The sequence below is a fragment of the Lemur catta genome, chromosome 1 (assembly GCF_020740605.2).
Source record: "Lemur catta isolate mLemCat1 chromosome 1, mLemCat1.pri, whole genome shotgun sequence".
NCBI lineage: Eukaryota > Metazoa > Chordata > Mammalia > Primates > Lemuridae > Lemur > Lemur catta.
In genome coordinates this window covers 177,584,594-177,611,877 of record NC_059128.1, presented here as the reverse complement: position 1 = coordinate 177,611,877, position 27,284 = coordinate 177,584,594, and the positions used below count along the sequence as shown (strand labels likewise).

The following is a 27,284-nucleotide window of genomic DNA, read 5'->3' as shown; positions in this document are numbered from 1 at the left end:
GCTGTTTTTGGAAGGACAGAGAGAATGCCCAGGGGAAGAAATAAACAGTGACTACCCCTCACCAATAGCTTTACCAGGCTGGATAGCCTGGAAAGTCTCCATTGCAGATTAGATATTTAAAGGTCCCGTCAGTCACTTGTATATATGGCCATGTCCAAATACATAGATGGTTGGCCTTGTATAGGTCAAATGTGTTTAATTCATTTAGATTTTTATTTTTATACCAAAATTGGTACTCTGTAGAATAGTCATAATTATCAATTATGACAACAATTTAAAGTATCTTGTTTGATGGTGTTAATAATTTATTTGGAGTACAGTATTTTCAAATGCATGTGACAAACATCAAGAAATTTAGAAAACATATAATTTAAGTAAAAAATGCCAATCATATTTATACATCTTTTCTGTAAAATGACAATTTAAATAATGGCAGATTTTTTTCAACTCCAAACATTAAAAAAAACCTTTATCTTTATCAAATAAGAAAAATGTAAACTCTTGGCAATCTATAGTCTTTGAGGTTGACTTTATAATTTTTCATCACTATCTATACCTTCTGAGGCCACTTTACCATTTTTAGAAATAGACAGTTTTGCTGATAAGGCAATACATCCTACACGTTCAACCTTTGCAAATCATACCACGTACGGCAATTGAGCTAGCAAATGAGCTATCCAGTCAAGGTTACGGCATCTCTAGTTTTCCTTTATATGCCATGTAGTTAAATATCACCTGTAAGTTTTGATTAACTTTGCAAGGTTATTGAAGATGTGTATTTTCCAAAGCCTCTGATTAATCAAATTCAATTAAAAATAAAAATATTTATTTATATTACAGTAGGGAATATGTCTTCTTCTTGTTTGTTTTGGGGTGAGGGAGTGGAGAGAAATCCTGAGAGAAAAATAAGAATAATGGTGTTCAAATATTTTTAACAAGTAAACAATTATATTTAGAACTGTTAAAAAGTTACATATGATAGGATGCTTTATCAAAGACTCTGGCAAGTATATTTCTAAAACTTAGAAAGAGTGAATGCAAAAGTGTATATTCTAAGAGAAAGAAACAACTAAGTGGAAATAAGACTCTTAAAATCAATGTTGTGTGCTTTCCTTTCCGGTTTTTATTATTTTTAAATTGTTCCTTCAGTCAGCAAAGTTATATGATGGTTTCTAAGTAGTGTTTACCTTTGTGATAGTTTCATCTCCCTCTGTTGTCCAAACTGATAAAATCCAGCACTCTAGAAACAGCAAGGCTCTCCCTTCCTGTGTTATTTGTAAGCTGAGGTGAGGTACACAGACACCTTCTGAAGTTTTACGCATACTGTGTTTTCTCTCCTTGCTGCAACAAGAAAACCTTTTTTTTTTTTTTCTTGTTTTAACCTGGCTGCCTTTGAAGAAGTGACTCAGACATCTTCATGGCCTCTAAAGGTAAGAGTAAATATAACCAGCTAATAAATTTTCCTTATATTATGACTAAAAATATACAGTTGCAGAGGTGTTACAAACAGTAAGATTGGTACTTTAACAGCTTTCATTTCCCGCTTTTGAACATGGAAATTTTAAAAATTTAATTCCAAGAAGCATGTGGCATTTAACTAAAAGAAGTAAACCACTCTATCTGATGAAATATAAAAGTTCAGATGTAAACAATGTTTTAGTGATCTTGAACATAAACACAGTAAATTAATAAGAAAAGCTGCATAGCAAAATTTAGAATGGGACTATTTAATGTTAAACACAAGGACAGGTTGATGTCCCAGGTTTAAAGAGATTTGAAAAAAAGTTTTCATACATAATTTAGAAAGCATTAAAGTACAATTGGGAAGAGGGAGCTGGTAAGTTTTTCCTTAAATCCCTAAAACTGTAGAAATACCATTACTGATGTTTTTAAAGACGTCCCCAAAAGACAAGAAATGTGGTTGTTTTTTAAGGTGATAAGTTACAATCTCACTAAAAACACTTGTGCAACTTGTATACAAAATAAAATTATAATGTGTTTTCATTTCATTTTCAGAATGAACCACTAAACTCTAGGCTATAATGAAAAGTTTTAGCATGAAGAATTATGATTAGTGTAATTGGTGGAAACCTTTTAACTTAATTATAATAGGATAATATAGTTAATCAATTTATAATATTTTAAATTAAATTAATGATCCATTCAAAGAAATGTGTATGCTTACTTACTTCCTTTATCAAAACACACTTTGGGACACTATTTACTATGAAACAAATGAAGTAATCTTTTCATTTTGCATCAACATTTAATATAGACCAGTCCCCTGAGAATCACTGGGAACACTCAAATTGTAAAACATGTACATGAACCAGCAAAATCATGAATTTTAATATATGTGTGCTTCATTCTCTATATCTAAAGACAAATAAACAAAAAACCTAGGCAAGTATTTTCTTTCGTTTAAGACTGATACTAGCACTTAGTCCAAAACACTTCATCACTTTATAAAATAAGAGTTAACAGCAACACTGAAGCCTGTAAGGTAAAGAGTTGCAGACTGTGTAAAATATTTATAAGCTGGTTATACATTTTTAAAAGAGTAGATAGAAATTCAAAGCCAGATAGAAATTCAAAGGAGTTCCTTCTTCATCTGGTGGTCTGAGTCTTTGAAGAAACTTGTGACTAGAAAGCAATATTATGATCAAAATATGATTAATCTACCGAAAAGTAGTGATGTTCAGTAATGATAAGTACTTAAGACTAAACTTAGAGGCAAAACTTCAGATGGAAAATGACACTCCTTCTGCAACCTACTCAAAATATTTAACACATGGAGTGGGTAAAACACCTATTAGAGACCCTATACTACTTAAGAGAATTTAAATAACAATGAAGCTTTCTTTTCTATTAGAAATCTTGTTTGAGAGGGCATGTCAGGTTATCATCACTATTTACCTAAAACATTTTTGTGGACAGTTTTCTTCAAATATTTGTAAAGACACTATTTATAACATTGTGTTTCCTGGCCCATGAAACTGTATTGGCAATTAGCATTTTCCCAGGGAATAAAGCTAATTGGCATTTTGTGCATTTCTTAGGCAAATCAATCAGCACTACTAAACCAAAGGACAGTCTAAATACTGGATGCCATTAGAACTGAAGAAACATTTGTGTGATCTGGAGCCTCTTGGTTTAGCATAAATAGACACAATCTAAGAACAGATTCGTCTCAAACTTCAAGTTTGAGGAAAAAAGTTTTCAGGATGATCTAAACTGAACAAGAGTTATCTTTAAAAGATACTAAAATCCCAGGAAAGGAAGTGAGTGATCTCCGAATAGTGTTCTCTCTCAATGGTCTCAGACAGAGACTCACCCATACTCTACTTCTAAGTAGAGTTTGGACACGATATCCTCTAGGCCTCAAGTGCATTGATGCCTCTGGACCTGCTGCAAGTTCTAAGGACCTCAAGATCTGGGTTAGGAATGTGTAGTTACTTGCCAGACACTCAATAAACCACTGCATTTTGTTACAACAAACACAGTTTATAAGGTAAAATTGTGGTAATTTGCCAATCCACTTAATAATAAAATTGACAATGAGAGAATCTAATAATTTTCTACCAGCTGTTGTTAGAAATTGATCTCCACATTGTTTTTTATTAATTGAGGGTCAACACATGCAAAGTGCATAAAGAGCATGAAACTTAGGCTACATAATTTTTAAAATAAAGGTACACTAATGTAACCACTACCAAGATCAAGACATAGACATTTCTAGCTTCCGTAAAGTTCTCTTTCTGGCCAATAAGCCAAGCATCTTCATTCTTAAGGTGAACCACTATTCTGAATTTTATCACTGCCTCTATGTTTTTCTGAAAGTTAATGACAAAAGTGCATTTGGCACTAATGCTGAAGAAGGAATGTTTATTACCTTTCAAAATTTTCTAGTTCTTACTGCTATATTGGCCATTAGCTCCTCTCCAAAATGTAACATGGTGTTACATAGCCTTCTTCTGAATTTACTGCTTGGAATTCCATTTGGGGACTCTTCTCCAGGGCAAACGGAGTTCTTAGCCTATTTCCTTTGTGTCTGTCCCAGATCTAAGAAAAGAAGAGTTCAGGTTGGAGTTCTTGTGGAAAGCAAACTGCTATAATATTATCAATATGGCACTCTATTTTAGTGGAGACATATGACAACTTTTTCCATGTGGTGCTAACCAAAAAGCATATCTGAATTCTAAATGTCAAATACTAGTACAAACTTCATGATCCTATAATAATAATGATAAACATAGTCCATTCCTAGAACCTTAAGGTGAAATAAATATATGAATAAATTTATTTCATGAATAAATGAATGAATGAATTGAGGATATGCTTGATTTTTCTTAATGATGGGGAATTTACTATCTTCAAAGGAAACCCATTTCATTGTTTTAAATTTATTTTTTAGAGATACAAAAAATACCCCTCACATGCACATATGAACTCTCATAAATACAGTTGTCATTGCTGAAGTGAAATCATTGTAATCTAGCGTAAATGATGTAGATGCCACTTCAGTTTTAGCATCTGTGTAATGAGAGTCCTTATTCAAATCTTTGTACAGATGTCATAAATTTCCTCCTTGTATGAATCCAGAACCACTTTTCTTGTTCTTCTTATTAATATATCTTTAAAATGATCTGAATTACTTGTCTTCATAATGGTCCCTCTCATATTTGAAAATACCTGTCACAAGCCTTGTTCCACACCTACACTCAATAGCATCATATTGATAAAATAACTAAAGGCACTTACGAAAACTCTAACACTTTATTGATTACTAAAGATGAGAAGTGAAAACACTGATATTCTTTGGAAAAAAAGGATCTCTGGAAAGGAAATACCTATATGGCAGTCATGTGAGAAGAAAAAGAAAAAATAATAGTAGAAAAGCTATCATTTATATTTTTAAACCTAAAAGACTTTTGCACCACCACTTATTAGAGCTTATGCATATTACAAGGAATAATGCAAGGTAATTAGCAAACCTCCAAATTTCAAACTGAGACATGATTTAAATAATAACAGATTGACCTGAGAATAATATAGAAAACAGATGATTTCTCTAAAAAATTAAATTCAAACTTTATGGAATTCTTTTATTACTTTATCTGTTATAATATTGGATGAGCTACAAAGAGATTCATACTCTCAAAATATCACTGGATGCTTTTATTCAAAACACTGGAAATCAAAGCTAAGTTTGATATTATACTGCCCTTAAGAAGCTCACAAATTAGTTATGAATATTCTTACAGTATGTGAAATTAAACCATTAGTTGTCAAAGTATATCCTCAGACCATTTTGATTAGCTTTATCTGGGCACTTTATTAGAAATGCAAATTTTCCTGTCCTCTCTCCCTCCTCCACTCAGAATCAGAAACTCTGGAGTGAGGCCCAGCAATCTGTGTTTTAATAAATCCTCTAGGTGATTCTGTTAAAGCTAAAATATAAAAAACACTAAGTTAAACTGAGCCATAACAGTACTATTGATAAAATGATACAAAATATCCTCAGAAATCACAAGGCACCCCCATAATATTTGGGAAGGGGAAAATATGCCTTGAAAGATGGTCATAATTATGATTAAAATCCAAGTCTAAGATTAGCCTTTTATGAATACAGAGTATCTAATGCCTTTTACCATTCTTTTTCCTTTTGTGTTTATGATTCTTCATATCTCTAAACAGATGTTACTTGCCTAAATATATTTATATATATTTAGTCACTTATTTTGGTCAAATTATTCAACTTTTTCTCACAACTGGTACCAGCAGTCTTTCACATTTCTTTTTGTCTGACTCAGGGGTCAAGTGGTGGTGGCAGTGAGTAGAGAAAATGAAGGAAAGGGCACTAAAATGAGAGGCAGCAGGAGATAATCTACCCCCTGAATTGAGAAGTAACAAATATTTTAAGGACTAAATGAAAGGCCTAAATTTAAATATAGACTGGGATTTTCATTCTCTTGCAGATGCCCAGAAACAAAGAAGTAGAGGTCTATTTGGTTTTCTTCCTGGAACTCCAGACCCAGACCAAAGCCTTCGTGCTTCCTCTTCCAATTCAGAAAACCAGGCATGGCAGCTGCGTCTCCCTCCGCCAAGTTTCCTGCCAACAGTCAGTCTCCCTCCTGGTCTAGAATATTTAAGCCAGGTGTTTTTATCTTTATATTCCTACAAATATTTTCTCCTTAAAATTAATACAAATTTGGTTTCTTGCTTTTCAACCAAAATTGTAAGTCTTCAACCATTTACAGAAGTGACAAAGGCATTATAAATCATAAAACAATGATTTTATTTATTTCTATTATTTAGGAAAAATGTGCTGTCTTTCATTGCTACTGTTATTTTCCTATGTATTTGACAGAGTGACAAGACTAAGTATTTTTGATAGAGCTGTTTAGCACATTTATCCACCTTCTGTTCATTGCTCAAGGTGTCAGTAAATTTATCCCTGAGGAATTGTCTAATATAACTAGTCACCTACAGCTATTTAATTAAAGAATATTTATTGAGTACTTGCTATACTCAGGGCATATAAAAAGCATAAAACCTACCCCCTCTCACCCAAACATTTTGCAACCTAATTGGAAAGACAAAAAAAATGTTAAAAAAAGTGTGCAAGGATGTGTACAAATGCCAGCTAAACACACAATTGTAATTTGTGCAGGTATGTAGAGGAGAGAAAGGTTGTTAAGGCTCAAAGTACTTGGGAGAGACTTCTGCTATGAGCTGAGAGTCCAATGTCTTCAACTGAATCTTAAAAGGAGGATGGAAACCCAAGAGAAAGCAAGTTGTCAAGTGAACATTATTGTCCTCTGATCCTGCTGCATCTCCAGGACAATTTGCTTGAAAGATCATATTACGATTAGGTATAGTTGCTGTTTTAGTCATTGTAGGGTAGGTAGGGATTCAAGCCTCATAACAAATCAATCAAAAATATCAACATCTGAACTACATGGCACATAAATAGCTATTGCTATTCATATATGAATATTATTGTTGCTCTTGTATTTTATCCTACAAATGATTAGAAATACACTTACACTAATATTGAGATGTCAGCACATCTGCTGCAATTTTCAGCTTGTTTGGCATCCTTTCAATCTATAAAGTCTATCTCCTTTATCAAAATCAAATCTCTGTGTTAATTCCCTTAAGGTACAAGAGATTTCTGTTATGCCTGGTAGGGTTTAAGCTGCATGCAGCATATGTTCCTGGGAAAATGTTTGTAATTGCAGATGCCTTCTCCAGAAACCCACTGGCAGACAAATGTACTTTAGAGACCGGAGAGCTCAGGGAGATATGTAAAAGAGCTGGAAAAGCGAACCTACCATCTTCCATCTGCAGAAAGGATCAGCTGTAACAGCTGACTAGAGTTGATTAACTGCTGCAAGCTGTTTGGGAATGTTGTCAGACAAGGTTTTGCCAAGTATAAAAGTGATATACCAGTGCCAGAGGGCTGAGGTTTGATGATCACATATGGTCATCACATATTCTTCTTCCACCCATGAATGATGACACACCCGGAACCAGATGCTTGACATGAATACATTTTTTTTTAACATTCAATAAATAGAGATATGAACACCTTGGTTTAAATTCTAAAAGGGAGAAAAATTTCCAAAATTACACCTTTGCTAGTCTTTCTCACAAAACAAAAATATGCCACCAATTGTTGAATATTTTACTGCTAAAAGGAAAGATAATTTACTCAGTTTATACTAAAAGAACACATTTACTTTAAAGCAATGCATAAAAGCATGAGTGAACATTTCAAAAGTGTTATACAATAAGTCTATAAGAGACACAATATAAAGTGAATTTTCAGATGTTAACTTTTATCTAAAAGCCATAAGATTAAATAAAATCATGAACATTGGATTTATCAATAAACAGGAAAATATATAATAAAAATCCTTCTTAATTATTAATAAAAAAATGAAGTAAAATTTTTAAAAACCATCTATTCTCTTTTAATTAAGTCCATCCAAGGACTACTGAGAATCTTGTTTCCATAAACAATTTGAAAATAAACACATATATATACGCTTAGCTGTATATATGCATATATATGTATATATATCATGTAGATTAAATCTAAGAATAAAATCAATACATACTTTCCATAGGGATTTACATGTTTATAACAGTCAATGGCATTTTACCCTATAATGTCTAAGGATAATTTATTATTATAATTTAGTCACTTATGGGTAACAGTAGTCAAAGTCTACAAAAACATGTAAATATCCAACTTATTTTGAAACACATATATAAAATGGAATCACTGATACCTATAAATCTGATTTTAGAAAAGCATTAATTCTTAAGCTGCATCCAAGGTTGCCACTGTATTTTCATTTCTACTACTTTCATACCTTAAGAGCACTTTACTTGCCTTGACACCTGAATATATAATTCAATCTGTTTAAAGTTTCCAACAGTTCCTAGTCCATCAATCAACAGAAAGGGATGGATAAGCACATTTGGACCATAGTTCATAAGTAGCCTAGGGCTACTTCAAGGAAACTACAAGAACAACCAAAAACAAGACCCTCAAGTCCAGGAGGTTTGGCCTCAGCAATCAAATCAAATGTTACTACAGCGAATAAAGGGAGTAGAAGAGTACAGAAAACAGGGAAGAAAGACACTCAAGTTCTGTACCGTCACAAGAACTCGTTTCCTCGAGTTCTGAAGTTTATTTGAGTGATGTCAGTAAAGTACCAGAATAGAAAGCATGTCAGAATCGGTGGCCTATTACAAGCTCTGTGATTGTGGGTAAATTACTTAACCTGGGATTGTTTCCTCACATTTAAAATTAATGACATCTGTCTGAGTTTTAGTGAGGATTAAATAATATACTATGTCAAAATGTCTAGCCTAGCCCAGTGACTACCTCATGGTAGTTATTCAATAAACAACTGCTATTACTGACTATTAGAGAGATACTACTTCCCTTTTCTGAGTAGATCTCAATTGATAGTTTCTAAAGTTCAGGACTAAAGCTTGATCCATGACACCAATACTCAAAGTTCCTAAACTCAGACTTCGTCTTGGACCCATAGATCTCCATCTCTAAGTTAATTCTATGTAGATCCATTGCTTAATAATCAAGTCTGTGCTTCTTAAGGATATACCTTTCTCTTCCCATAACCTCCCATTTTCCTGAAAATAGAACAGAACTAATGAAACATACTATAAAAGATTCATTCTCATTAAAAAAAAAATCTTTTGCCATAATTGCTAACATAGCTTTTAGAATATCTCAGACCATAAAATATTTTTGGAAAAATACTTTTGTTGAATCTTTAAAAAAAGAGCCCACATGTCCTTTTTTTTTTTAATCAATAATAAGATTTAAATAGAGAAAATAGTATTAGTTTTATCTCCCCCTCAGGATTATACAAGGAGAATAAAGGAAATAATGTAGCTTCAAATTTTCTGAGATTGTGGTGTCCAATCAATACCAAATTTTAGTAATAATTGGCTCAGTTTAACAGTTATTGGTGAGGTTAGTAATGTAAAGGGAGAATAAAGTGAAGAAAAATTTAAGGTAAAATTTAAAATGAAATATTAGAAAACACAATGATCAGCAGTATATTCAGTGTTCATGATTTTGCCTCAGTGGATCTTCAAGCACTGATTATCAAATTTAAAATGCACACAAATAAATTTTATTCTAAGAACACGTCCTTCCTCATTCCTTTAAAATGGCAATTTGAATTGTATACTTTTTAATATAATCATTTCTCAACATTGGTGGATACTTTATGTAAATTACTTTTAATTTTAATTACATAAGGCAAATTTTATATCACGTATTTAGTGCCATAACTGTCATTCTGCTTAAATTTGTATTTTGTTGACACCAAGAGGGTTTCCGTTTTTTTCTAGTCCAAAGGAAAATGTGAATGAGAAAATTTTATAGAATAATCTTTCAGCCTTAACAAAGACATTTCATTACCGAAAGGAATGATTTGCAGCCTGTCAGAGTGACAATAGAATTAGGCAGGGGTGAAGAGGAGAGTCCAGGGATTCAAATCATTACTGTGTTTTTTCATTTCTTTAAAAAAGAAATGTTGGGAGTTTTAAAACATCTTGCGCATTGTTATTCAAAGATTGTTGGAAAATCTTCTCAAACTCTTGTTTCCAAGACCTACTCTTATTTTCCACTATCACAGAAAGAGTTAGCACAGAATTAAACACTGTTCCTATTCTTATTTTGGGCAATTCTTCCTTAGAATTTTCAGAGGTCTTGTAAATTTTTACTTGAATAAAAGTCATTTTTGTTGCATTATAAAATGTGAGCTGCTTTCAACCTTTTTCCTAATAAAGAACATGAAAATCATCTAATTTTACATAGCATAGTAAATATATTAATAGTAACATCTCCAAAGGTTTTTGAAGTTTGTGATGTAATACTTTGTATTTCCTTTATGTCACCCTTTAACAGTTAGACCTGATAATTATACACCAGCAGGTGGAGCTTCTTGGAAGTGAGTACATTATATTCTGCATTTATTAAAACTGTTGAAAATATTTTCATTTTCAGAAGTTTCTTTACATAAAAATATGTTAAAAGCAATAAAGTTAAATGTGTGGAATAGAATTAGGTCAAAAAGAACACTATTTTTTAAATAAAAGCTAAAAGTAAAATTATTAATCTGATTTGTATAAAACTCTGAATTGATATTGTCATTAAAATTCTAACATATTTAATCTTAAAACAATAAAAGCTATTTGATCATTTCCATGAATGTTAATCATTTAAATTTCTTAATACTTTCAAAAATGGAAGTCAGGATTGAGACATAAAAACTGTCAAAACAAAATGCCACTGTTTTATCATTTTATCAGTGATTCACCAAATAGGCAAACTACTTAACAATACACAAATTTACAAGAATGACTAACCAGATTCAAATTACTTGAGTATTTTATGTTTGTAATTGTTCTACATTATTCCTAAAATAAGTCAAAATTAAATAGAATAGCATGAAGCTGTAGATGTACTACCAGATAGAGATTTTAGACAAAATCATTACTATCACTGTAAGTTGTCCAAATAATTTCCATAGCAATGATAGATTTATTATTTGAGTAATAGATTCTTCTTCTGAGCATTGGATCTTTAGTTGAAAAGTGATGCTGCATGTTTTCAAGTAGGTCATATATCTGGAATCAAAATTAATTAATTACATAGCTTTGTTCTCAGCGTTTACTTTGATTTCCATGGCTAAGTTCTCAAAAATTTAGAGCATGGAAATAGATTGCGTAAAGAAGATACTGTATAATTAATAATTAATCAACTACTCTGTTTTAGTTAACACTCCTCCTTTACTTATTTGAAGATTTTGATACTAAGCAAAGCATTATTTTATGACATTTTTTTTGTTCCATTAGTGATACTTGGCACTGAGACCTCCAACAAATATGAGATTAAAAACAGCTCAGGACAAAGAATTTACTTTGCAGTGGAGGAAAGCATCTGTTTCAATCGTACTTTCTGTTCCACCCTGCGATCTTGCACCCTGAGGATCACAGATAACTCGGGTCGAGAGGTGATTACCGTAAACAGGCCTTTGAGGTGTAATAGCTGCTGGTGTCCTTGCTACCTACAAGAGGTTAGTCACTGGCTTTGAATGTCTTATTTTTTTAAATTAGCAATTATTTCTTTAAATGGAATTCATCTGGAGCTATGGGCCTATTAACCTTTCAATTGTTTGCCTTAGTATGATGCTTCTTTCGGATCAGAATAGTTTGAGGATTTGGTGATTCACTAAACCTTTTTCCTTTCCAACCCAAAACTACAGTGGATTCCGTGATGTTAATTGGTGGAGACAGCTCATGTATCATGAAAATAAGACACATCCTCCTGAATCTCTACATTAGCCACATAATTGTAATGTCTACAAGTTCCACCATTGGGCAAATGGACCCTTTGTTTTCTCTGTCCAGGAAGTGCTAAGTGATATTAAACCCCTCTAAGGTGTTCTCTTGTTTAGATATTATTATTTAATACAGAATCTCACATTATATTTACCTACTTATGATAAACCCCAAGGTTTGGCAAAGATAATATTACTGTTTTAGAGGGAATAATTCAATTCTTTTATTTTAATATACAATAGATTATTTTTTAATAAACTTGTAATCATAACTTTCATCGACATAATGCAATTAAATTGACACAACTTTTAATTCCTTTACTGACTTTCATATTATGACATCTGTATGAGATAGAAAGAGTAGGTTTCACTCTCCACGTTTTGCAGTCAAGGAAATAGAGTGGAGGTGAGTTTCCCAGGATCGCGCACTCAGGAAATATAAGTGGGACTTGATCCGGGAGTCCTAATCCAAGCCCAAGCTTCTCTATTGAGTACCTGTGTATAAGCACTGTCCTTAAAACAATGGAAAATAAATATTAATATAGAAGGGACATTTCTAACAATATATATTGAAGCTAATTCTCCAAGTATTAATATTTATAGGCAAGCACCTAAGTGACAAGATGGCTCAAGTAATCATACACAGAGCCCAAGAGTTTCCATCCACCTACTGAAGATTTAATATTAGTGTGCCCCAAGACAGTATAGTCAGTACAATTATAGAATGTATGCCCATTTGAAAACTTCTGATAATCAATGTTTTATTTAATAGTAACCCAGTGTCACAAATTAAACATAAGATATATCATAATACTCATTAGTAATTTTTTAAAGTTTGGTGAAAATCAAATCACTGACTTTTAAAATGATCCCAAAACAAGTCTATATAGTTCTAAGCAGTCTAGTTAAAATGACGTTTGTCTACCTAAGAATACTACAGACATACACAGAGGACTATGAACTTAATAAGAAAAGTCAAAATCAGATAATAGAGAGATGGCTTGGTTTAAAAGCAAACATTTTATTTTTATTTATACCTGCTCCCAACTTATCTTAGAAAAGTAATTGGTTTGGCTTACGTAAATATGTAAGGGTAATGGGGTCAAATACTAACGTTGCACCTGAAAATGCAAAATGCAACTGCTAGTCTGTAATACTCTGGAAAACATGAAACAGCAGTCAAACTGGTGTTTAATCACTGTAACTGCAAAAAGAATTTGTTTTTAGTTACACACAGAGAAACTGGAAGTTGACAATATGATGAGAAAAAAACTCATGAACACTTAATAATTGGTAAAAGAGACTTAGATATATGTTGTGGCTACAACTGAGAGGAAGTAGATATGAGTTAGCGCATGCGGAACAGCTTCAATGGTTGACCAACTGTTGTGCTGGGAATAAGATGGCAAAGAAGCCAGCGTCCCAGAGTCAGAAGACAGTCCTGGGGCAGATTCTTCTTAGGGACAATAAGATATGGGCTTTCAGTGCACAGTACCAAACATTTATCTATATAGCGAATTTCTCTGTTTCTATAAAATAGAAAAAAACCCCCACTGCTTTGTATTCTTACAAGCAGATATTTAGGATGATTTATAGAATATTAAAGTAATTTCATAACTATACTGTTTATAGGTAAATTGATATTATAGTAACATTAAAATATAGTAACAAGAAAATCTTATTTTATTATTATCTCTTCTTACAGTTAGAAATTCAAGCCCCTCCTGGTACTATAGTTGGTTATGTTGCACAGAAATGGGACCCCTTTCTGCCTAAATTCACAATCCAAAACGCAAACAAAGAAGATATTTTGAAAATTGTTGGTCCTTGTGCAACATGCGGCTGTTTTGGTGATGTGGATTTTGAGGTATGATTGAAAAATGAAGGAAATTTTCACTTAGATCCTGATATTTTGTAACATAATTCAATTCTTAAAATGTTCAAATTAATTTAATATCAAATAAATTTAGAAAATAACATATTTGTGAAGTAATGTAATAAGCTTATTTTGTATATGCAATAAGAATTTATAATTCCAGAGATACTAAGTCTGAGAATTTTTTAAAAATAATATTACAAAATGTACCACCTTGGTCATATTTGTCATAGGCTAGTATAAGTATTATTCAAAGTAATTTTAACAAATAGAATATAATGATGGCTATCAAAACTTTTCCTGAAAGTATATTTAGCTAGATACAATTTTATATGTTTTATGGACAAAACAGCAAACCTCTTATTATTTTAAATGTATCCAAGTGTTTGAACATCAAGCTTTTTATGTACATATAGTTTTGCCTCTTTTAGATAATCAGTATTTTTTGATTTTGAAAAATAGCAGTGCATTCAATTTTAGGTGTGTCTTACTTATGTGGAATTATAGAATACATGGTATATAGTTTAGAATCACCTAAATTATATAACTTCTTTTCTATAGTCCCAGTGGTCACATTTCCCACTTCAGATCTTATTTCAGAAACATACTCATTAAAATATCACTAACTTAGAAAGCTATGTTCATACGACTTTTAAAATTTGTTTTATAAAACAATAAACTCTCATATTTGTGTAAATTGAATGCTAAAAGCAATATGTAGTTGCAAATCTAATCTGTAGCAATATGAACTATCTTAACAGATTCTCCTAGACAACATCGTAGGCAGAGATGATGAACTAAATTAAAGTGTATATTTATTTTCCATTCATTCATTCATTCATTCATATATGTCTTACCTAGGACATCAGTTTTCAGGACTTAAAGGAACATTAAACTTATAGAATATAAGGTAAATTTTACAAAGTGAGCTGTTCTAACTTCATCCTATTCCAAAAGAATTTGCCATGGCTTTCCTAAGAGTAATATGATTGAGGAGAACTTAAAACATAAGAGTGTTAGTATCCAGAGTATGGAGATGTCCTAAGTAACTTTCTCCATTTTCTATCTTTTTCCACCATATGGAGAGTGAAAGTTTATATTGAATCACTTTCAGCATCAGAAGGGGAAACAGGGTATGCAAATGAATGGTTTATAAAGTTGAACTATAGACTCCCTCTAGCTAAGAAGGACTGATAGACTTTCGTGTCAAATTGGTCTGAACTTCTTTGTGGTACATTAGCCCAGAGGGTTTTTTGATGTAAAAAAAATAGGATTTAGGATTAGTTAGAAAGGAATGCCTAACAAATATCTGAGTATAATATTAAAATGTGACTTAATAATTATTGGTAATATTTAAATGTTTTAATAATTATAAAATATTAGCAATTAAAGTTTGAAAGTTTACAAATTGTACCTAGAAATTAATTTAATTCCTAATATCTTCTTTCATATTTTTTTAAATGGAGAATTCAGGTTTAAAATCTAGACCTCAGGTAAAGGAATTATCTTCATGGTTAAAGCATGTAATTGAACTATGTACCTGCTGCCATCTTGTGGTAGCCTGGACTTAATAATTTATTGCTATAATATTCTCCATCTGCATACAAAAAGAAAAAAAAAGAATTATGATGAATTAGAAAACTTTCAGAAAAGCAAAATGTCTGAAAAGTGAACTGGAAAGTTAAATCTATAAACCTACTCTTACATAAAAGAATAAATAACATAAAATTGTCATTTGGAAATGATGAATAAAATAATTGAAAGCTCTCATGAAGTAATACCCTCAGAAGTGTAAAACCATCTTTTTTCATCTTCAAATTTAATACTTCTTATTTTCTTTTTGAAGGTGAAAACCATTAATGAAAAACTTACAATTGGGAAGATTTCAAAGTACTGGTCAGGATTTGTAAATGATGTCTTCACAAATGCTGACAACTTTGGAATTCATGTGCCAGCAGACCTGGATGTGACAGTCAAAGCAGCAATGATTGGTGCTTGCTTTCTCTTTGTAAGTACGCATAAGGGTGACTTATTTTTCTCTTTCTTACTTGTTAATTACTATAGAGCCAATCCCAATTTACACAGTTTTTACTCCCAAAGAGTAAGTTTTATGCATAGAAAGCTAGTTTGGGACAAACTTTCTTCAAAAATCAGAATTTAGAAGCCTGCATTTCTATTAGGCAGCCACTCTCCTGTGATCTCATACCCTCTCTTCCTTAAAGATTGATCCCCCATAGCATCCTAGTCATCGTTTCCTCAAAAACCGAGTTTTCCTTCACTTTCAACTTCAATTTAGATTTTTGGCTTATTTTCACTTTAACTGAGAAATAAGCAAGCATAAATATCACAAGATTTATCCTGGGTAAAGTTCAGGACCCTGCCTAACAACGAGCTAGGTGATATTCAGAATGTGAGAAGTGCAGCTTTCTTGCCTTTCCAATATGAACATAGATTCATGAGATGACACCAATGAGTTAATAGGTAGCAGTTTCCATTGTTACAAAGTATTATGTCCTTGTTCTTACTTTCAACTTACCATTTTATTGAAAATATTTTCTTCTTTGGTATATGCAGATTGGTGATAGACGAACAGAAGTCAAGTAATACCTGCGCCAAAATGCTTGGCTAACCCTATTCCTAACTTCCCCTCTAATACCTATTTCACTTCCTACCATTTTCAATGCACCCACAAAAACTCATGGGATTTTTAAATAAATTTAAATTCTTCCTCATATTTTATCGTTCTCTGGAGTTTTTAGGATCCTAAATCTTATGGTTATATTAATGCGTGTGCTTCTGTGGAATAAAATCAGCCCTATTTACTGAGTTTCTCCTAAGGACACTTGGGAAATAAATGTACAAGCTAAAAATTATTCCTTGGTGATTTCTCTGAAGGCAACTTAAGAGTTTAGCATAGAAATGCTTATGTATATGTATCAGGGTTGTTTCTCTAGCACTTTAGAGGAATTATTTTAAGTTACTGGTCCTCTTTCATCGATAGAAGGTAGAATTAATACTTTTAGAGAGCTGGGTTTTTGTACTAAGTCATCATTTACCTTCAATTCCCATTTTCAACTACAAATCTAACCAATTCAGTCAACCTTGCTTGTCACCTAATATTTCTTTTATTCACTTTTCTCAAAATCACTTGACAGTGATTTGACTTGTCACCTTTCCTTTGCTCACCCTTCACATTTATCATTCTCCACTTCAACACCAACCCCTCTAAACACGCATACCCCTTTCCCAAGACCTTAAATAGGCCTTTCTGTTTAAGCCCCACACTTACTGTTTATATTACAAATCAGATCCTCTTTAATCTGCTCTATTTTATGTAACAGACTGAGGACCAAAAAAAAAAAAAGTACTGTCAAAAACAGAACTATAATTTATGTATAACCTTTATGAAAAACCTTTACTTGTTTTTCTTACTAATTGTTTTCAGAAACCCTTTAAATATGTTCTTATTGAAAAGAAAGAGCCCTATTCTTAGCCCATATTCTTTGAGGGATTGAGAGGATGTCACTTTAATAAAAGTTTATCTAGGCCCTAGTCAAAGTGTGGTGCAAAGTGCAGCATCGGCACCATCCGGAAGCTTGTTCAAAGTGCAGAATCTCAGATCCTATCCCAGACAAACAATATCCCCGAATGATTTCTCTATGCCATATAAATTTAAGAAGCACTACTATAGATAACACATCAATCATCTGGAAGGATAGCTTTTAAACTCCAGCAAAAAGGGAGATATATATTCATTGAGAATAGTTAATGGTTCCCATTCATTTCTCTTTTTTTCTTTTTACCATCATATTATAAAACACTTGTGTTTTTTTGCCAATATAGCTTTTAAAACAATTTCTCATGTGTATTACCAAGATAAATTATTTTTTTCTATATGTAATTTGATAGGAAGAATCATGTTTTTAATTTTTAAATGCTGTCTCCATTTTATTATCTTATGGTGAAATAGCTTTAGAAAGCTGCTGGTGTGAGGGTACGCCCTGATCTAAAGAAAAAAATTCACAAATGCAAACTAATTTTTGGTCTCTTCTGGTTCTAGGTGACCATTCACAACCCACAACTCTCTCTACTCACTCCACTCTCCGAGTTCCCTCTGGTATAGTTTTCAGTACTTCCTCAGATAACTACCTAATTGCTGAACACATTGTCTGTGATGATACATCGAAGTTTTATTCAAAGGTCAATGTCTATCACAACTTCCTGCACTGACCCAGAATGCCCCACAATCTAATTCTGTAAGGTGTTGATCACCCAAAATTTTGACTGATAATACCATGCTGATTCAGATAAGGTTATCCATGCTCTGAAAATTCAACATGTAAGTGGCATGAAGCTTAAAACTTTTCCATTTTTCTCCTACTGATAAATCATATGATGCTGGACCACCACAGGAAATATAATTGCTTTTCATAATCAAAGTTTCTATGTCAGTCTCTTGATCTTAATTGTTGCCTTTTTGTAAATTCACTCATATTCAGTTTATTTATTTGTAGGATTTTATGTTCTTTGAACATTCACTGGCTGGATTATAACAAGCACGATAATGAAAACAATAAAATATGCAGAACATATTTCAGTAAGTAAAAAGCAAGTTTAAATGATCTCTTTCCCTTTGAAGATGTCTATATTTGACGCTATCTAATTCTTTTTCATTTTCTTCTAGAAATCCCTTGGGCTCTGGATTTCAGTTCTGAATGGTTTGAGTATTTGCTTTTTTGTAACAAAATGTTAATTATTATATTTATTAAAACATAATTTAATGAGGCAATTATCTAGTTGTGAATGTATGATAGCTAAATACACTATTACTGGCCTGAGCACAAGGTTGTTTTGAGAGATTACAATTCTTTCTTTTTATCCTTTTGAAGTTATTGCAATCGTAAGCATGAAAGATGAGAACTAAGGCTTGCAGCATCACTGATGAAAATTCAATGTTTAGAGAACACTTTGAAGTTTTTCTGGTACTGAGGCTGGTTACTAATCAAAAGGACTGAATTTCTGAAATATTTTTTCAAAAGTAGTCCCTTTTTACTTTGTTTATTAATTTTCTTATTGTAGTGAGATGTTTTTATATTCGAAAAGTTAAAAGTTGAATAAGTAATATGTGTAAAGATGAGAAAGTTAGATAGTGTCAATTCATTTCAATGGCAAGAGGCACAGTTACATTTCATAAGGAAACTAATATTTACAAACCAAAGCACGCTTTAAATACATACTTATGCCAAATAATTAAATAAACACATAAATAAACATCTAAGTTTGTAAAAACAGTGTTATCTGGCAGGAATTTTATCTATTTCCACTGAAATTTCAATCAATAAGGGATCCGAGTCTCTAAAAAATGGACAACTCCAGGACTTAAAAACAAGCCAACAAAATCAAACAAATAAAACTGTAATCCATGAGGCAAATGCAGAAGTAAGGGAGTACAGTAAATTCAATTAATTAATACCTTCCACTTTAACATTTTTGAAGTTCTCTCCGTTACTGTACCCTAGTTATCAACATATTTCCAAAGCCCACATGAGAAGAAAATTGGTTGTGAATGGCAATAGTCTTTCTCCCCTTTTCCAAATGGAACACATTTCTTTTAAGCAAAGTATCATGTAGCCATTTGGGCTCTACTTCAGAGTTGCACATATACTACCCAAATTATCACGTACATGTAATAGTGTTTGGAGAAAGTCCAGGCAATCTTCCACTTAGAAAAAGGAATGTATTCTAAGCATCTGTTACTAAGTTAGTCAAGTTAGTTGTTTGAAATTAGGAACCAATCATCTCTTAGAAATAGCATTATAGGTGTAGTTAAGTTCACAAAATAGCCCACAAGTATCAATTTAGTTGTGGGCTCTGGGATAAGAGCTTTATATTGTGCAGTGTGGAAAAGAAAAGAATCTTTCTTCCATAATCTGTTTCAGTTTCCTTCAGTTTCTTTATCCTTCGTTACACCTTAACCTTTTCTAAAAGCACTCCCCTTTGGCATGCAAAAAGTAGACATTGCCTCAGTCAAGCATAAAAGATTTTCTATTTGAGGCAGAATAGTTTACTAGCCACTAAAAAATGACTATATTTCCAAATCACATACAACCTTCTCTCAGTCATACCATCCATTTCTTCAGCATAACCGGTACCGCCTGCATACTGGAAGCAATGCAGTCATAGAAGGGAACAAAAGTCCTGTTTGTGACAGACATCACCTTGAGTCTAGCTTTGCTGATTGCTAGCCATGCAGCCTTAAACCTGCAGTCTTTTCGAATCTCTTTGTGTTTCCCACATTACCTTGTAGAGCCGTGTTGATGGTGAAAGGTAACTCAGCATTTCCTCCTTTTCCCCTTTATCTATGTCAATTCAAGTGTGTGTGATTTATGGTCCTTTATAACCAGCTAAAGGAAATGACATTTTTAAAGCTGATGGTTATTAACTAATCAAATGGAGAACATTTTTTGAGGACTTATTACATGCCGGGCACCATGCTTCAAATGAATTCCTGATGAGGTAAAAAAATGAGATGTTAACAAAGGAAAATCAGGCAGTATGTGGATGATTGCCTGTTTTGCCCCTTTCCCAGCCTGCACCCCTGCTTCATGTCCTAAGTTCTCTTCCTAGAGATAATCCTACTTTCATATCTTCTCTTGTCCTTTGCTATTCATGTCTAAAATCGGGTTTCTGAAACTAATGTCACAACAGCAGTGGCTGAGACTTTCATTATGGAGCAAGAATGGGAAACAGAAAACACCATTTGTAAATGCTTCATTTTAATATGACAAACAAGAAGTTTTAAAAAGTATTTAAATAGACCCTCAAACTTTTGGAAAGAGTATTCAACACCCACATGTAATGGAGACTCACTAAAGATAAAAATCCTTCTCAGAATATAGCACTCACCTTAAAGTTGGCTACATTTAAATAAAAACCTTCTGTCGGCATATTCCAATGAACTGAGACCCATCCTATCTCTCCTTCCTCATTAAAGTTAAAATTGATCTTTCTATCTCTTTTATGCTCTACTATTTCCTTTTCCACCAAACATAAGTCCATGAGAGACTGACAAGACCCTTTGATTTTCAATGAAAAGCATGCAGCTCCTGGTTTACTACCTTTCCTTGCATCCACAACACCCTCAGAACATAGCCTCCGACTTTGTTTACTCTAAGATGTACTGGGAAAGACTTGACCAGATTCACATACCTCTTGTTCATGCATTCATTCATTCATTTAATAAATATTTATTGATTCTCTCTTATATGCCAACAATATAGTCCATTCTCTTACGGCACTAACAGTTTAGTTGAAGAGATAGCTTTTAATTCCAAAATGACACAAAAACAAGTCAGATCTCAAATATGAAAATTGTTTCAAGGAGATGGACAAGGTGCTAAGCTAGGGATGTGTGACTTGTTCAGGGAGTGAGGGAGTGATGTTGGCTTTAATATATGAAAAAAATAGGAGTGGAGAACAGAACATTTTAGGGTGAGATACTAACATCTGTAAAAATTCTGTGATGCGGGAAGAGGCAGATCTGAGAATTTGAAGTGACTTGAAGAAGGCCAGTGAATAAAGTTCAGGCAATGAGGTGGAATATGCTACAAGATGAGGATAAATAGGGCCTGTAGTCCATGTTAAAGATTTCAGATGCTGTCCCATTAGCAACACATCCAGTAAAAATTTATGAGAGAAGTTACTGATTAAAGATTAGATTGGTGAGAGGGCTGGAGAGGATGTTCATGAACCAGTTAGTAGTTTACTGTGGAAGAGTAGGTAATGGTAGCTTAGATTAATAGGGCAGTCATGGAAAGAGAGAGAAGTGAGCAGATTCAAAGTATGTTTAGGAGGTAAAATTAACAATACTTGAGGCTGAGTTGAAAACAGAGACACAAGAGAGGGGATTTCTGACCTATGCCATTTACTGATGGTGAGAACATTATAAGAGGATCTGATTTGGGGGAAAGAACATGAGTTCAGTTTTTGACACTGAATTTGTAAGATCTTTAAGTCTTTCAAGAGGAGATGTGAAATGGGCAAGTGGGTATCATTTCATCTAGTATAATATATTTCTAAGGAGAGATGACTTTTGAGAACTATGACTTTATGAGAACCATAGGGATCCAAATAATTTCTGATTTACTTCAAAGATGTTCCTAAAAAATATTTTTAAGAAATATATGGACAATGAATTTATTCTTTCTTATTTATTTATTTTCTTTAATTGGCAAATAAAAATCATATATATTTATCATGTACAACATGATGTTTTTAAATTTGTATGCATGTGGAATGGCTACATTGAGCTAATTACCATACACATTAATCTCACGTATCATTTTTATGGTAAGAACACTTAAAATCAAAAATTTTCAATAATATACAACATCATTATTAACTATAGTCACCGTGCTATACAATAGATCTCTTGAACTTGTTCCTATTAATTTATTTAGCTAATTATTTCATGGAATTACTTCTATGTACTATGTTCTGGATTAGGCATGTGAACCTCAGGTTCAATGGCACATCGTCCCTACTCTAAACATCTTTTCAACAAATATTTTTGGAGTACATACAGAGTGCCAGGTGTCGATGTCAACATTAAGTTATAGCAGTAAACAAAAGCAACAAGGTGCCTGCCCGAATGCAGTGTACATCTATTAGAGTTGATCATAACCCAACCAATAACAATAATACAATATAATCATAGGTGATCATGAATAATGACAAAGAATCTACCATTCAAGATGTAAAACAATAAGCTGAATTTATTGCTTGTTCAGTCAAGGTAGAGACACAGTTTATAAGCAAAGAAGAGAAATTGTATAATGTAGGATTTAGGGAAATCATGGAGTTTAGAAACTGGCGTGTTGACTTGAGCTATGGGAATGTGTTTGCCAGAATAAGACTGGCTAATTCTCAGAAATCTGTTCACTGGACTGAAGCTATTGCTGGTTATCTGATTTTCAGAAATCATGTAAGAGGATTATTACTGATTGTCTTTCATAAATGTGCATACATTGTAACCAATCATTGATTAAGCAAGTTTAATACTGGTTTTGATTGTTACTCTCATTTGATTGTTGCTACAATGAGCCAACAAGCAACCAGTTGTTTCCTAGGAAGGTGAGAACTTTATATTCCCAAACCTCTTAAGAAGAATAATTCAAGACAAAGAAATAGAGCTTCTGTTAAATTTGAGCATAGACCAAAGAAAGGGAAGTAAGAATATTTAGGAAGAGTACGGTCCAGGCAAATGGAAAAGCAAATGCAAAGGCTCTCATCAAGAGCATTCTGGGCAAGTTTGAGAAGCGCAGGAAGCCTGTGTGACTGAAGTATAGTAAACAGTGAAGTAGGAAATGCAGCCAGGGGCTAGATCATATAGAGTCTTACAAGGCAAGGTAAGGAAGAGGAACTGACAAAACCTGGCATTTAATTGGATACGAGATGTCAGGGATATTAAGAACTCAAGGGTAAAGCCCCAGTTTCTGTTGTGAGAAACTGAAGCTATGGTTACACCACTCACCAGAACAGGTGTAATTCAGTGTTACAGGTGCTACAATAAAAAGAATGTATCACACATGCACAAAAGAGGATGCATTCAACACCAGTTAGGGTGGGAATTTAGAATTCCTAGATATTAGGTTACAAACAACGTATGAGTTGGATATACATCCTCCAGCCTAGGTGGGGTCAAAGCCTGAAAGTGTATGGCTGGGAAATAAGTGAAACCAAGAGCATAGAACAAACAAAGGCGTAGAAATGAGAAAGGTATCAACAGTAGTTAGCACCAATACAAAGAGGCCCTATGAATTCACAATGTGTCTAATGAGGTCGGACTCTCTTCTTGCACAAAGGAGCCCACCTCTTCCCATTCAACTGTGCCCCAGATATCCTCCAAGTAATGGTGCTAGATATGATTCAAATGATATTTTCTTAGCCTGGATTTATATACTTTGCCTGTGCTTGGCCAAAACATCCTCTGGAGACTTTGTAAATTATTTACAATCTGGATTGAAACTCAGAAACTTCATCTGAGTGAACCAACATTTATTGAGGGAGTGGGAAACTGAGTATTTTTCCCACCCCATAATATGCTAAAGAAGGGAAACTAAAACTCACAAGATAAACCACTTATATTTTCGTACAAAAGAGAGGTTTTGATAGATGATCTGAAAAGTCAGATTACAGCCCAGATGGCATTTATAGCAGCTTACTAAAATTCTGATTCATTTGGGCCTTAATTAGAGGTTCACAGACATATATTTTTAGATGTTATATTTTATTATCAAAATGAGAATAAATGGAGGAAATAACAAAATTGTACTACTTCACAAATTACTCTTATTTCTCTTTTTTAATTCTGTGTCATAGTTTCTGTAACTGTTAAAATTAGGGGGAAACAAAATTACTGTTTATAATATTTTGACTCTCAAGTTAAGCAATTTTTCTCTTCTATAAGCTTTTTTTTTTTTTCTTTTTTGAGACAGAGTCTCGCTGTGTTGCCTGGGCTAGAGTGAGTGCCGTGGCGTCAGCCTAGCTCACAGCAACCTCAGACTCCTGGGCTCAAGCAATCCTCCTGCCTCAGCCTCCCGAGTAGCTGGGACTACAGGCATGTGCCACCATGCCCGGCTAATTTTTCTATATATATTTTTAGCTGTCCATGTAATTTCTTTCTATTTTTAGTAGAGATGGGGTCTCACTCTTGCTCAGGCTAGTCTAGAACTCCTGAGCTCAAACAATCAGCCTACCTCTGCCTCCCAGAGTGCGAGGATTACAGGCGCGAGCCACCACGCCCGGCCTATAAACTTTTATTTTTATCCTTTCTCCTTATATTTTGTTTTGGAATCTGTGGCTTATATTAGAAGAAAAAGATCCTTTTAATAAAAATTTTCTAAACAAATGCTAATGAATTTTTTTCTATTTCTTATTCCATAACTTTCTTATGACATTACAACAAATGGGAATTGTACTTAGTGACATGTATTGTGATTCATCTTAACTGTCCAGGTGTTAAATTTAAGCATCACAGGTTTTTAAAATTAAAATTAAATAATTCAAGGAATCTATAATATATTTTAAAAAGAAAAAAAATTGATTAAAATCTTGTCAGAGGAGAAAACCATAGTAGGTTTTGCTGATTGAGCCACTCTTTTATGACTGACTGCCAAGTATTATTATCAAATAATTAAAAATGAATTTTCTAGACATTTCCATTTAATTATAAATATCTGGTTTTCAAAGATCAATTATAATAAAACTACAAGAGATTTCAAACATTAAAATTTGATATTTTATTAGAACTAAAACTAAAATATGATGAGACTATTATATGTGTATCAGGAATACATAAAACCTAGTATTGATGAGCATCTTAAGACACTGGGCTAGATTTCTTATCTATATTTCTCATCTAATTTCAATGCTACACACAAAATGATTATTAAGCCCAAAGGTACAGATGAAGAAGTCAATGCTCTGAAAAGTTAAGTAACTTGCCAACAAACTTGCCAAACAAACTTTCAAAATAACAGAACAAGAATCAGAAACCTAGGGGAAAGATGTTTTTGTTCCTTTAAGACCTGAATACACAATATTTTCATCAATATTATGTGCTATGTATTTGGAAAAGCAACATATAAACAATACTTAAAATCTTTTACCCACTGACAGTATGCTTATGGTATCATTTTGGTGAATATCTGTGTGGTTACTATTCTATGTAATAGATGAAGCAGCCAATGTGTAAGCCTGAAAAAAATCTCCTTGAAAAAAAGGTTTAAATTATATTGGAGAATTTTTTTTTAATTAGCAAACATAAAAGATCTGGAAAATATTTTCTTATATCAATAAATGACAAAGGCCATTTTTAGTCTTCCATTTCATTGCCTTTTCAAAATTAATTTTAGCACAAACAATAATAAATGTCAGTATTTATTTTTGCACCTATATTTTCAAGCACATTGAATATTTTAAAATCTATCATATTTTTAAGTATATTGGAGGCTTGCCACGGAAAATACATAGACTAATAGAGAAATTATACAGTTCTTACTTTTTTACACAAGCAAGGTGTTTAAAATCCAGTTATATATGTATAGGTAATACAGACTTTTAATAAGTCTTTCATGCTGCAGATGGCAGCAACACATCACATTAGGATGGCATTGTTTAGCTATTCCAGCAGAATCATGGACATGCAGATTTTTCTTGAATATTCACTTTGTTCTTTCTGTAATCTGGGAAAGAAAATACATTGATTTTGTATGTGAAATTTGACGTTTTTTTATCAACTGAGAAATAGACTATTTTTATTGATGTATTGTGCACAACACAAAAGTTTAGTAATTGCTTACTATTTTTAGTGAGCTGATTGAATACAATTTCCATCAATTTAGTGAATGCATATAACATTTTTTAAGGAAACTTAGTGATACAGCCTTATCAAATAGTTAAATAAAAGCAGCCATAAAGAATATAATTGAAAGTAGACTCTCAAATCTGATTTTGTCTTCATCACTTAAGAGATAAACAATTGTTATGAAAAATTTAAAATGATGCAGAAAAATCTCTTCACTTTGATCATTTGTATGTGGCATCTTGATCACCTTCAAAGGAAACATATAGGCAAAGCTGAGACACATGGAGTCAAATCTTTCTGGTTTGGTGATTCAAGTTCATCAAGTAAGAGTGAATAGGTCTGACCATGGATATAAATGCCCCCACCATTTTTAAGATAGGTTTTTAAGATAATAAAGTGATAAGAATACAAAACCATAATAAACATTCTATCTAGAACTGGGGTCGGAGGACAGAAGCAGGGAAAAGCAACATCAATGTAGAGAAATTGACCTTATCCCATATGAGTGAGTTTCAACTCAGTTTAAATGTTTGAATCACATGGGTAGATATTTCATTAAATACCAATACTGAGGTCTCCTTCCACAGCTATTAAATCAAAATCCCTCAGAGTGTCTCCTGGGCCACTTTATTGTTTTTGTAAAATCTGCTCGGTAATTCTAATGTGCAACCAGCACCATAAAAAACTGCCTATTTAATGATGACAAAATTGTATAAATTTTAAGCCCAAATCCCAAATTTGGCATTGAAAAGCTTCAGTAATCAGTTCCTGGTTTACTTATATACACATTCTGTTAGGCTGAGCTCCTTATAGTACAATAATGTCCCTCTGGGATCCCCATGCAAATCCCTAGTCTGTTCTCTTTAACCTATATTTCAACTGTGCTGAATGATGGCAAAACAACAGTAATAATACTGGTATAATCTTATACTTTTAGAATTCTTTAGGGTATTTCAAAGCACTTGCACACATATGAATGACCTGAGATGGACCTCACAAGAAGACAGAGGGTTTCAATTGTACATAACGTTGGAGATTACCAGGTACAACCTCCATATACTGAAGAATTAGAAAATGAGAACTAGAAAAATTAAATGACTTTCTTCTGCTTTGTGTCCACAGGTTCTTTTACTATACCAGAGTATAT

General features: G+C 32.9%; 1 protein-coding gene across 2 annotated transcripts; it reads left to right on the top strand.

The window, feature by feature from the left end:
- Positions 1-1,272: 1,272 nt before the first annotated feature.
- Positions 1,273-27,284, top strand: PLSCR5 (phospholipid scramblase family member 5). 2 transcript variants are annotated; one of them, XM_045556068.1, is made up of 8 exons: positions 1,273-1,430; positions 5,979-6,121; positions 10,460-10,502; positions 11,410-11,630; positions 13,600-13,761; positions 15,617-15,778; positions 18,285-18,367; positions 27,075-27,284. In XM_045556068.1, the coding sequence occupies exons 1-7, from the start codon at positions 1,418-1,420 to the stop codon at positions 18,321-18,323; spliced, it is 783 nt and encodes a 260-aa protein (XP_045412024.1). In that variant the 5' UTR covers positions 1,273-1,417; the 3' UTR covers positions 18,324-18,367; positions 27,075-27,284. The 2 variants fall into 2 exon arrangements, with proteins under 2 accessions (XP_045412024.1, XP_045412014.1); XM_045556058.1 differs by lacking the exon at positions 27,075-27,284 and adding an exon at positions 18,455-18,559 and having other exon boundaries at positions 5,979-6,157.